General features: G+C 26.1%; 2 protein-coding genes across 2 annotated transcripts; both read right to left on the bottom strand.

The window, feature by feature from the left end:
- Positions 1-2,684: 2,684 nt before the first annotated feature.
- Positions 2,685-2,933, bottom strand: OCT59_006977 (uncharacterized protein; the record flags this gene model as incomplete). Its single annotated transcript, XM_025309972.2, has 1 exon — positions 2,685-2,933. The coding sequence occupies one exon, from the start codon at positions 2,931-2,933 to the stop codon at positions 2,685-2,687; it is 249 nt and encodes an 82-aa protein (XP_025187682.2).
- A 2,234-nt stretch (positions 2,934-5,167) lies between these two features.
- OCT59_006976 (uncharacterized protein) lies at positions 5,168-9,931 on the bottom strand (the record flags this gene model as incomplete). Its single annotated transcript, XM_025329234.2, has 1 exon — positions 5,168-9,931. One exon carries the CDS (start codon positions 9,929-9,931, stop codon positions 5,168-5,170), a length of 4,764 nt encoding a protein of 1,587 aa, XP_025187681.2.
- Positions 9,932-13,294: the final 3,363 nt, after the last annotated feature.

Genomic DNA, 13,294 nt, shown 5'->3' with positions numbered 1-13,294 from the left:
AATTTTGGAGGCATCATTATCTCGAACTTTTCAGTTTTTTTTTTAAAAAAAAAACCCTAACCTACAGAATGTCTAACCTACAGATTACAACGTTATTATCAGATATAACTAAAATTATAATGCCTCATAGTCTGTTTAAATTACGGATAACTTATGAATCAATATGATAGTTCGTCAAGATAAATTTAAATTTACTGTTGAAACCCATTGTTTTCAAAAAAAATTATCATGAAAATAACATTAATGATAATATTGGCTATAATGGGTTTGCCGAAATAGTACTTAAAGAATTAACTTTAAATGAAATTATTGATGAAAATAATATATATTATATTTAAAACAATACTCAGTCTGATTGGAAATGATTGATTGCGATACCTTTCGTGTATGTGAATTAGTTGATATATAGAATTTTGATACAAGAATTTGGAGAGTGTTTTTAGGTTTATTTTCTTTTTTCATTTTAGATTTTAAATTTATGTTAATGTTCCACATTTGCCAGCGGATGGTCAATCTTGTATTGTCATTTTTGTAGGTTTACAAGTCACTTAATAAAGTCATTCAATAACTTAACAAAAAAAAAAGGAATAAATCACGTAATTAGATTATAGATGTCTTTAATACACGTAAAAGTCGAGCAGGGCTTTCTTTATTTTTCTTATACAACAATCCATCTATCGAAATATAATAATGGGACCATGACTTTTAATGGAATTAAGAAAGAAGTTAGTAATTGCAAATTGGACTGAAATTGCTGAGGAATGTTGATAAAAGTTGTTTGAACTTAAGTCAAATAATGATCGAATTATAAAAAAATCTTATTCTGTTAGTAGAAAGTTTAGGAAAATTAAAAATATCAGTTGGAAATTCTGAAAATATTTCTTATTATAATATGATCTGGATCAAATAATAAATTACTCAAAAAAAAAAAAAAATTTAAAAAAAAAATTTTTTGCGCGTCAGTAAAGTTCCCCCTTGTATAGGAATTCCTCTATTAACTAAATTGGACTTTTCAAAACAATTCTGGACATCACTTTTTTACTGCTAGATAAATAAAGTTATACGCCTTCTCATAATAATTCAAAAACAATAAACAGTTTTATTATATATTCTCTATTTGTAACACAATGATTTTTCGATAAATATAGTGAATAAAATGATTTTATGGTCTAAAGACCAAGTCAAAAATTTATTATTAATGGATTAGCCAAGTTCCTTCACGAACTCTGATCTGATTCGCATAATCGACTTACGCACAAGATACACGTGTTATTATATACTTTTCCTTCGTAGATAATCGCAAAAAAATAAGATCATTTGTTTGAATCGTATCCTTATCAAATAATAAAAGGATATTTTCCGATAAGTAGTAAACTATTAATTTTTCTCACCGTATTCAAATATCCAAAGCTCTTTTAATAAAAAAAAATGAATAAACTAGATTAAAGGTCTTAATTTACCATAAGAGTAAGTACTATGTCAAGTATGTCAACATCCGATTTCATATTCGCTTATAATTATGATTCATATTAATATTGTAGGTAATTATTCAATTATATTCTTGGGAGTATTGGATACTTCAGCCATCTTATGTGAAAGACCAAAATTTGTTTGTTTGACGAACTATCATACTATTAGAATGCTATATCATAAAATAATATATAATACAGTTTAGAATTTTATTTGCTTTATTGAAATTTAATAAGAATATATAATAATAATGATTTATTTATTTTTTTTAGGATGCTAGACAGCTCAGACACCAGATATGCATCATACTGTATTCATTAAATTATATATTAACCGAATACGTATTGTTATTATTTTACGAAGATGCTATACGAAAAGGAATTTCATTAAAATAACATACTATTTTATTTTTTGACAATAATAACACATAAATAAACTATTAAAATTTTTTATATATGAAATTAGGACTGAAAAAAATCAAAGCATTTGAATTATATAAAGGATAGCCAGAGAAGCTTTTGCTGAATCAAAATTTGATAAGATTGGTTATGGAATAAAGGTAAGAAAAGAGTTAGTAATTATGTATAAAGGAGATTAAGAGAATATTATGATATGCACACAAAAATATTTAAATCGAAGTATCGAAGGAGAACAGCCTTTGCAGAAACTCGTGAGATGTCGCCACCAAATCACAACGGTTCAGTATCTAACACGTGACAATGTAGTGTCAGATGATTTCGTGAAATCATTGACGATAACATGTTAAAAGATAGTAAATAGATGGTGAATAGCATCGGGAATTAGCAGCGAAAATTAATCCAAGATATTTATTAGATGCATTAAATATTATTTAACGATATTTATTTATTTATTTTTTAATTTAGTAACGCATTTCTTTATTTAAGTAAATCATGTTAACATAGATTGTCGAAATATAGAGGTAAATAATGAAAAATTGAATAACCCTATAACTAAACAGTCTAGACTCGAAACTATGCCTATATCGCCCAAATAAGAAAAATAAAATAAAATACAATTTGCTATAAGATACTAAAACTATTTGAAAAAGTTAATAAATTTTTGTCTTGAATGAGAATACTAATACTTTGTGTATTTTATATTAATTTTATCAACTAATAACTTGCAATCTAATTATTTTATACCAGTATTTTATTCCGATTCCACACTACCATGTGATTGTTCTTTCTTTTCTCTCATTTTTTCTTATTATTATCTAACTCCTCGTCCAAATCATCCAAACTTAGTTTGTCTTTCTTTGATATTGTTGATAGTAAAGGTTGTAACGGCAATCTTTTACTGAAATCTTCGTTTAAATTTGTAAATTCATCAATTTTCTCCTTACTTCCAGTTTTATTTGAAGATGATAGTGCAGGCGTGGGCGCTGGCATCTTCTTCTCCAACTCCATATAATCCGTCACGTCAAAAATATAACTCATCGCCATCCGAAATGTCAATCGACAGTTGTAATGACATGGTAATTGTTGACACTGCACAGTTTTTTTTCTTCAGTCCATTAAAAATGTATTTATTATTTTTTCCAAACAATTCTTTTTGGATCTTTATCTGTCCTATTTCTTCCATTGCTGATTTGTATATCACTCCTATCATCTTATTTTCATTATTAAAGTATAATAATATATACGAAGAACCATGTGGTCTTAATATCTTCCCGTACATGATGGCTTTGTAAATCTGCCAATTTATTTTATTAACGATAAATTTTTAACATCAGGAAAAATGGTCTTATGTATCATGTGATACACGTGATATTATAAATCGATTTAGTTAATATAAAAATAACTTTTTTTAAACCACTTCTCGTCTTCATTTTTTTCATTTTCTTTATTCTTATATTTCCTTTCTTTTCTCTTTTACCTTTCCTTTTTCTTTCATTTTTTTCTTTCTCCCTTCTCACTTTTTCATACTTTCTGTTGAAAAAATCCCTATTTTTTATTTTTTTTTTAAGTGGTTCTTTCAGTCCACTTGGACGCGAAATTTTGGTAAGTTTTTAAACTTTTTTCTTTAGTGATTTTATTTTAACGAACTTTACTAAGCTTTTTCTGGTTTTTCTTTTCTTTTAGAATTTTCTGATTCTTACCACCCTCGATCCAAGTTCTTTTGGGCGATAAGTTGAACATTTTTTTGTTTCACATCCTCCTATCTTGTTCCGCAAATAGGGTAAGTGTATATTGTTCACTAGAAATGGGTGTCCTTTTTTTATTTCCTTTGACTTTGTTATTAACATTTACCTTTTATTTTTTTGCATCTTAAATTTTGACAGCTCTTTTGGATTTTCTTTTTTAGGTTTCCGATTCTTTCAATAATAAAAGTAGGTCTTTTGATTTTATTTTTGTTTTATTGTTTCCTTTTGTCTTCATTATTAACAATTGTTTTCCTTTTCTATTTTAGATATCAATACTTCTTTTTTAGGTTTTAGCACCTTTTTTGCGAAATTAAGGTGATTTTTATTTGTTTTGTTCTTTTCTTTTTTCTTAGGCTTTGTCTTCGTTTTGACTTAAAAATGAATGGAATTTAAGTATTTCAATAGGTGCATTTTTCAATATATTTATTTTTTTAACAAAAGTAAAGTACGAAACAATACTAAACTAACATTTCTTTTTTTTTTTTTTTAGAATGACGGTTATTACTTCAGATCTATAGGGAACTAGCTCTGAAGTTTGAACACTGATCCCTTAGGTAATGTTTTTGAAAGACTTCAAAAGCTTTTTTAATAAATGCATCAATTAACTTTCAGTTAATTTTGTAGGAAATCTGGCCTCGCCTAGATACCAGAATCCAAGTGAGTTTCAAAAACAATTTTGAAACTAATTTTTACTCTTTTAAAAACGTGTTAATACCGTTTTTTTGTAGGAAACCTTCAAACCTGGATAGTTTTCAAAATTTTGTAAGAATCCGGCCCCTCATCCACTATTTTCGATGAGATATTTTTTACTCATTATATTAATTTAAATATTTTATTTGTTTTTTAGCTTAAACTTCAACGAGAAGTGGTTATTCATAATAATATTATTCATTTATATGGAATTATGAAGGACGAATGCGAGTTTTAAAATAAAATTTGAAGCTAAATTTGAAAAGATGTTTCAATAACATTTTTGTTCATAAGACACCAGCTCCGCCTTTGTTACCGGAACCGGAGTACTTTAAAAACTTTCTTTTAAAAAACATTTTAATAACCTTTATTTATTTATTTATTATTTTAGAGGAATGGATCCCTACATACATAAGAATACCAAAATTCTAGTAAGTTTCAAGAATTTTAAAACTTCTTTAAAAAATGTTATTAATAGTGTTAAAAGGGCATATTGAACAATTTAGTTTTATTTATAGATTAGAATAATGCGTATGATTAGACTTATAATAGAAATTTTAAGATTTATAAAATAAAGTTTATAGTACATTTTTCAACTTTTTAAAATAAATTTATTACAACTTTAATATTTATTTACTATAATTTAAATATACATTTACTATATGTTTTCGATTTCAATACTATTTTTGTACAAATCTGGTTAAATCAGGTGATGATTTCTTTAATATGCATCAACTATATACATATTGATCCGCGTAAACTTATAATCAAGATTTGGTCAACTAAATCTTTACGATAAGTTCTATGATAAAGTTTTGATATAGTCACGATATAGTTTCGATTTTAAAAGTTTCTGAAAAGTAATTCCTCAATAATATTCTCTTTATTTTTTAATTCGCTATTGAAGGAAGTAATAATCTCAATTTCTTCATTCAGCTTATTTTGCGATTCCTTAATAATTTTCTCTTTATTTTTTAATTCGCTATTGAGGGAAGTAATAATCTTCTGGAAAGCTTGATCTTTTTTGACTTCTTTATCCAATCTAATTTGTAATTCCTTAATAAATTCCTCATTATTTTTTAATTTGTCCAGAGAATCTTGATATTTTCTAATTTCTTCATTCAGCTTATTTTGCGATTTCTCAATAATTTTCTCTTTATTTTTTAATTCGTTATTTAGGGAAGTAATAATCTCTTGTGAAACTTGATATTTTCTGATTCCTTCATCCAATTTACTTTCTAATTCCTTATTAAGTTCCTCTTTATTTTTTAATTTGTCCAGAGAATCTTGATATTTTCTTGTTTCTTCATTCAGCTTATTTTGCGATTCCTTAATAATTTTCTCTTTATTTTTTAATTCGTCACTGAGGGAAGTAATAATCTCTTGTGAAAATTGATATTTTCTAATTTCTTCATCCAATTTACTTTCTAATTCCTTATTAAGTTCCTCTTTATTTTTTAATTTATCCAGAGAATCTTGATATTTTCTTGTTTCATCATTCAGCTTATTTTGCGATTCCTCAATAATTTTCTCTTTATTTTTTAATTCGTCATTGAGGAAAGTAATAATCTCTTGTGAAAATTGATATGTTCTAATTTCTTCATCCAATTTACTTTCTAATTCCTTATTAAGTTCCTCTTTATTTTTTAATTTATCCAGAGAATCTTGATATTTTCTTGTTTCTTCATTCAGCTTATTTTGCGATTCCTTAATAATTTTCTCTTTATTTTTTAATTCGTCATTGAGGGAAGTATTAATCTCTTGTGAAATTTGATATTTTCTAATTTCTTCATCCAATTTACTTTGTAATTCCTCAATTTGTTGACTACTTTGTTGCTCAAGATTATTAATAAAACCTACTTTATCTCTTAATTTGGTATCAAGGTTTTTAATATTATCTCGTAAAATTGTCTGTTCTTTCTGAAGATATTCCACAATGCTTTGTTGTTGAACTTTCTCATTTTGAAGTCTATTCTTGTTTCTCTTGACCTCTTCAAGTTCATTTTCTATTTCCCTAGCTTTTATTGCTTGACTTTGTAACGAATGTATTTCTCTTTTCAAATCATTCATTTGCTTTCTCAGTCCAGATGTACCAGATTTAGAAAAATTTTTTTTGTACTCTAATTTTTTTTTAAGATCATTTAATTTTTCTTTTTTATTTTTTATTTCAGTTAATGATGATTTAATATTATCTAATTTATTTCTCAAGTTGTCACATTCTTCCTCTTTAATTTTTAACTCCTTATTCATTTCTTCCAGATGTTTTTTCGATTGTTCTGTATCCCTCTCTTTGATCAATAGTTCATATTTTAAGACTTTTATTTCTTTATTCAATTCTTCTTTTACCATTAATTTTTCAGTAGTAAAATTTTCTAGCTTTTCCTCAGTGAAGGATTTTAGCATTTCTTCTTTTTCTTCTAATTGCTGCTTGGCTTGCTGATAATCAACCTCTTTCTGTTCCAATTTGGCATTTAGTTCCTTGACCAGCTGTTTCAAATCATCTGTTTCTTGCTCCAAATTTTTCCTTTCTTGCTCCAGAGACTTATTTTTTACTAACAAGTCCTCCTCTTCTGCGATCAAACTACTTTCTTCTTTTTCAAATTCTTTAAGTTTAGCGCTAGATGTTAACTCTTCAACTTGTTTAAACTGATTTTGGAGCGCTTCCTTTTCTTTAACTAATTTCCAATTTTTTCTCCATGCTTTCAAATTATATTTACCTTGAAAAGCTTCAATAGGACTCAATGTATATTCCTCAAGTTGTTCATATATTTTTTTCACTTTAGCTTCTGCTCTTTGATCTGCTAAGCATCGAAAATTTTTAATACTATCAGGTAAGAATTCCAAACCAAATTCTATATCAGTATTATTAATACTTAAACTCTCTAATTTAATTAAATTTTTTAAAGGTTTCAAACTACCATGAAATTGGTTATATATGCCTAGTTGAATTCTATCTCCATCAATATTTCCTATAAGTAATTCCTTTAAATTAAATAACTGGTTAAAACAATCTAAATTTTGAGAAAATGAATTATCAAGTAAATTTAAATATTCTAATTTTAAATCATTTGAAACAGGTAATTTCAATTCATTAAGTTGATTGCAATTAGCTGTGACTAATTTAATATTTAAACAATTACTTAAATCTAAACTAATTAATTTGTTTTGAGAACAATCAATCTCAGTTAACTGCTTATTTTTACTAATATCTAGACTAGTTAATTCATTTTCAGAACAATTTAATTTCTCTAAATTAACAAAGTCTGATAAATCCAAATGATATTCTAACTTTTTCTTATTAATAATTAACCTTGTTACTTTTTCTCTTTCTTTTTTTGTTGGATAAGTATTTCTTAAATATTTTTGTGCGTTTGATATAGAATCTAAATAATTTTTTTCAGTTAAAATATATCCCATAGAATACCTTTTTCCGCTAATATCAATCTTTGATTTTTCATGACCTGAATTTAAAACACAAATAGCTATTTCAACATTATCTATATCAGGTTTAACATTTCTATTATTCATCATTGTATTTGTAATATTCAAATAAACACAATTCTTTGACCATCCGGTTAGCTCAATATTTATAGGCTTAAAACAATTAAAAGAGATATCATATCCTTGAGATAACTGGTGAGAAGTTTTAATTGAATAGGAAGAATTGTTTCGTTGTAATTTAATAGATTCCTTGATACAATCAACTTGTACTTTTCGATTATTCGGACTAAATACTGATAATTTTGAAGGATTTCCAATCATCATCCATATGATATAACATTCCTTTATATTTATACTTGTATTCTTTGAAGTACTTATCGTCGCAGTAAATTTATTAATTTCATATGATCCAAATGTAACGAATATATCTTTCAATCTTGAGTTAGATTTTGAGATAATTGATCCAAAAACCTCGTAATTTTTATTTTCTAATGATGGTTCTATACTTACAATTATCTGCTTGGTAATATTTGTATCCTTTAAATCAATACTTCCGGTCATTATAATCTTAAAATTATTTTCTTTATTTAAAATTATATCTATTTTCTTCTTTTGATCTACTTCAAGAATATCATATAAAGGAATTATATTATTAAATTCAATAATTTCTAAGTCATTATTCATATTTTGAACCCATTCAGATAAACCATTTTCTTCAATAATATCATCTCCTTTTGGCGTTAAAAGACACGGAATACTGAAATCTGCTAAATGTGATTTTAAAGATTCGAATACTGGCGGTTCTAAATTAATCTTTGTCGAAATGTAGTGTGAATTTTCTATTGTATTTTTAAGAGATTTTCCTAATACGATATTTAATGGAATAAGATGACCATATTCGTCAAAAACTTCTTGCAAACGTATGAGTGGTTTCATATTTTCGAGTGCTTTTTCTACAGCTTGTTTAAATTTTTCTGAAGGTTTAATATTATCCATAGTTAACAGAACTTCATATTGTTCACACTTTACCAGAAAATGTGCATAATCTTCATGACTTAGACCATCCGATATTTTAATAAACGGAAAAGAGCTTATATCTTCATCGCTATTAGCTAAAAAGATGTTGTTATGTATTAAAACTTCTTCTAAGATAGTCGTCGGTTTCATTATTCTTAAATAAAATTTATCACTTGATTCCACATTAGGAATATTAATTAAATCAATAGCATTTTCCTTGCTAGTTCTTAATTCCAAATTTTGATTAATTATTAAACCTCGAAGTTGAAATTCTTCAACCCATCTTGCGTATTTTGAATTTTTAACCCAATTTTCTAAAGTTAATTTCTCTTTAAAATTAGCAACTCCAGGTTGTATTTCATCTACAAATGATATTTTATCGAATTTTAATTGAGAAATTGGAACGAGGTTATTATAAGAAATTATTTCAACCGTATCATTTTGGTATAAATTATTCATCCAATCGGATAATTTTTCATGAGTGTCCAAATTTGTTCCGTCTGGTGTTAATATTTTTGGAAAAAAATTCAAGGCGGATAAATTATCAAATGGAATTTCTTTTTTGGATTTTGTTAAATCATATGCCCAATTTAAGTAAGAGCTAAAAATGTCGATTTGTGTACAAGTAGCCGATTTAAGGTCACGGATAAATAATTTTCCACCAATTAAAATCTTTCTTGGAAGTAGATGACCGTATAATTTTCCTTCATCGTCATTTATAAAATTTGAAAAAGATTTTGATAAATCGGCAGTATAAGTAATTTCGATAACGGGAAAATTAATACATAAATCTGATGGTTGTAGAGATTCGTCAAGTTCAACGTCGTCATCGTCAGAATTAAAACTCAATAAATTTACATGAGAGGTGTGATCGTTTACGGAAGTATACACAAAAGGTTGACCCTCATATAAATTAATATTCCATTTGTCACCTTCAATTAATACAGCTTGTTTACTTGGTTCTATCCTACAACCATTCAAGAATAATCCATGATTTAACTTAAATTGTTGGAATAACGCTTGTTGGTTAGATAGTAATTCCGTTTCTTTCAATTTCTTCGATTTTAATATAGCTAAAAATTTTTGAATTGCAGCCCTCTCGACTGGATCCCTATTCCGGAATATATTAGCTTTTTTTATATGTTCCATATAAAATATTTTAGTATGTATTTATAAAATAGTTTTTAGGACGAGGAAAACAAACAAATATTATTTGTAAATAATGACGATAAATAAAATGAGATTCCAACAATTTTATTGTTTACATTAAAATTGCATCACCAGACGGTATCATTGTCGGCGGGAAATTATGTCAACAATGAATAATCTAACCATAATAAGAAGTGTGCCATGACTTCATGCGATTATTACGTACAATAATCTTTTGTGTAATAAATAATTCTAAGTAGATCTTACAACAATAGTAATCTAATAATGCTGCCATAATAGTATCATTGTTTTTTTTTATTGTCTAAATGTATTACAGATGCGACTATTGTGTACGATGATCATTGTACATTTACATTTTTGGATTTAAAAGAATAATAACAATTTTAATTAATTAAATTATGTAATCAATTTTTGAGGCTTATTTTTTGGGGGAAATTGCAGGTTGCGTATCGTAGCCTAATTGGGAATTGCCTGAATGGATTATGAATGTGACTTCATGAATGATAGGAAAGTAATTTAAAATCTGAAAAAAAAGGCTTAAAATTATCAATCTTGAAGGTTTTAATTTTTGGGGAAATTACAGATAATGTTTCATTACAATAATTATTAATTTAAAATGTCGCTATTATTTTTTTTTAAAAAGTTTGAGTTATATTATAAAACGAATGCAGGAGCAAAAGTCAGATAAAAAAAAGATAAAAAAAAAATTACTGCAAGATGTTTTTTTTTCTTTTTAAAAAAAAATTCTTTGTTCTTTTTTTTTTTCTTTTTAAAAAAATTCTTTATTGACTATTTGACCACCTCATATTACAAAAACGCCCTATCATTTACATATTATCTAGTGTTACATTAAAGCTAATACAGTACGTTTACGAACGCTATCATTTTTCTTCTCGATTAAAATTGTATATGTCACTATTACCGCTATTTTAAAAAAAGAATAAGTTTATTTATTTATTTTTATATATTAGATTACCCTTTGTATAAATAATTAATCGTATAACACGAAAACGCGTGATTTTTTGCGCCCGATCTATTCCATATTTATTATGGTGATTAGATGTCAGATCATGTGTTTCATGTGTTGATGATAGATATTTCATTTTCATCCAATCGGCTTTCTTTTTACCGGTTCTTATGATTTTTTTTTTTCTCAAGCCGAAAATCAATACCGAAAATAATTTTTTTAGTTTTTTTTTTATTTTTCAGTTCAAATCGAAGAATAAATTTTTTTTTTATAACATATCGGCTGATTGGAAAAATCAAGCCAATTAATATTTAAGCTCAGTTGATGGGTTCATTATATAACTGATGGGTTACTTATTGTCATTTAGCATATAAAATTATGGGAGGCTTTTCTGATCAGCCGATATGATTAGTTTTTTTATTTTCGGTTACCGAAAATAAAACTTGTTTTGATTGTATGATTTTTTTTTCTTATTGTTAAATAAATTTATACATTTTGTTGAACTTTTATTTATTAATTGTTAATAATTAATGCCAATAAAAAAAAAGGAGTTTTTGTTATTATTTTTTCTATTGTTCTAACGTATATAAGTATTATATAGGTCATAAAGGATGGGAGGATTTGAAAATATGTTTAATGATATTAGTGAACAAAAAGAAATGATAGAAATAGATAAAAGATTATGAGCGCTAGAAGAAACGTGATCGCCACTCAACAGGAGAAATTTAATAATTCCGGATCATCATCTCATCATGAGTGTTTTTTATCTTTAATAAAATTCATCTACACAGTGAAATTCGATAAACCAGATCTATCGGTTCCACTAAAAATATCCGGCTTATCGGGATATCCGGTATAACGAAAAAATTTCGACATATTGAAAATCTATTATACTGAATTTTTATAAAAATTTTTCATGCTAATAAAACTAATATACACTATATTTTAATTTTTTTATCTTAGTTTAAGTCATAGAGGTCATGAAAATGAATATAAAATATTTTTAATTGAATATATAAGTAATATATAACTTCAGCCAGAATTAAGATTTTTATAATTCAGGCCAAAATTAAGTTTTTACCGCATCACGTTACTTAAATTTTATTGGTTCATGATCACATATCCGGTTTATCGAATCGTTTTTACTATAGCTGGTTAGAAAATTTATTAATTATGGGGCGTAGTATTAATATGTTTAGAATTAGTGTATAAAATTATAATGATTAGAATTGTGTAATATTACAAATGTAACTTCCGAGATGACGTTAAAGAGAATAAGGGACTTGTGAAACAATATATAATTAGATTTGGGAGGAGGAACTAAAATCACATTTTAAGAAGGGAATTTGAAGATCAAAAGAAGGAAAAATTCGAAATTTCAAAATCATGAAAAGTCACTGGAAATGTCACATGCAGATCATTTTCATATTAAAATTATTTTGTGTAACATTGAGCAAATTATGTTATTTTATAGTTAAATGCTAAATTCCAATATACTATATTTATACAAGTTAAAAAATTAATAGATTATCATGTGTTCTATCAATTTCTATCCTTATTTTCCGATCTTTAATAACAATTTTTTTTTTTATAATTCACAAAAAACTCCCCTTAAAAACGCACTTTTTTCAAGATTGAAGTTGAAGTATAAAAAAATATGCAGTTTTAAAAGCAAAAATATATGCAATTTTATGAGTAGAAAAAGATTTTCTAAGCTTGTAATGGAGGTTATTTGGGTAGGTTTTACATAAAATACGAAAATATAGAAAAATTACATTATTTCTTAATATTATTAAACTTTTGGAGCATAATTTCTCCATTTTAGTTCTAAGTAAATCACCTTTGTAAATTAAGTGAATATTGTTCAGCAAGATCAAAACTACCTAAACCTCAAATTTTGTAAGTTTATTAATAATACTGGAGTAACTACTTTAATTTTTATAATTAAACTAACTTTAATTTCCATTCAGCAACTTCAGAGCGTATTTCGGCACTTTGGACCTAAGTAAATCGACTTTGTAAATTAAGTGAAAAATGTTCGGTAAGGTCGAAAATACTTGTATTTTAATTTTTATTAATACCCATGACGCAACTGTCATTATTCGTAACAGTACTAATTTTCGATCTTTAAATTTTTTTACACCTGATCAACAACTTCAGAGCGTATTTTTGGCACTTTTGATCTAAGTAAATCGTCTTAATAAATTAAGTGAAAATTGTTCAGCATTGTCGAATCTACTCACATCTTAATTATCATGAATTTTGATAGATGCTTATGGCGTAATTAGTGTTTATGTTTTATACACCTGAGCTAAACTTCAAAGCGTAATTTCGGCACTTTGGCTCTAAGCAAATCAACTTTGTAAATTAAGTAT

The sequence above is a fragment of the Rhizophagus irregularis genome, chromosome 15 (assembly GCF_026210795.1).
Source record: "Rhizophagus irregularis chromosome 15, complete sequence".
In the NCBI taxonomy this organism is placed as follows: domain Eukaryota; kingdom Fungi; phylum Glomeromycota; class Glomeromycetes; order Glomerales; family Glomeraceae; genus Rhizophagus; species Rhizophagus irregularis.
This window is presented reverse-complemented; position numbering and strand designations above follow the sequence as displayed.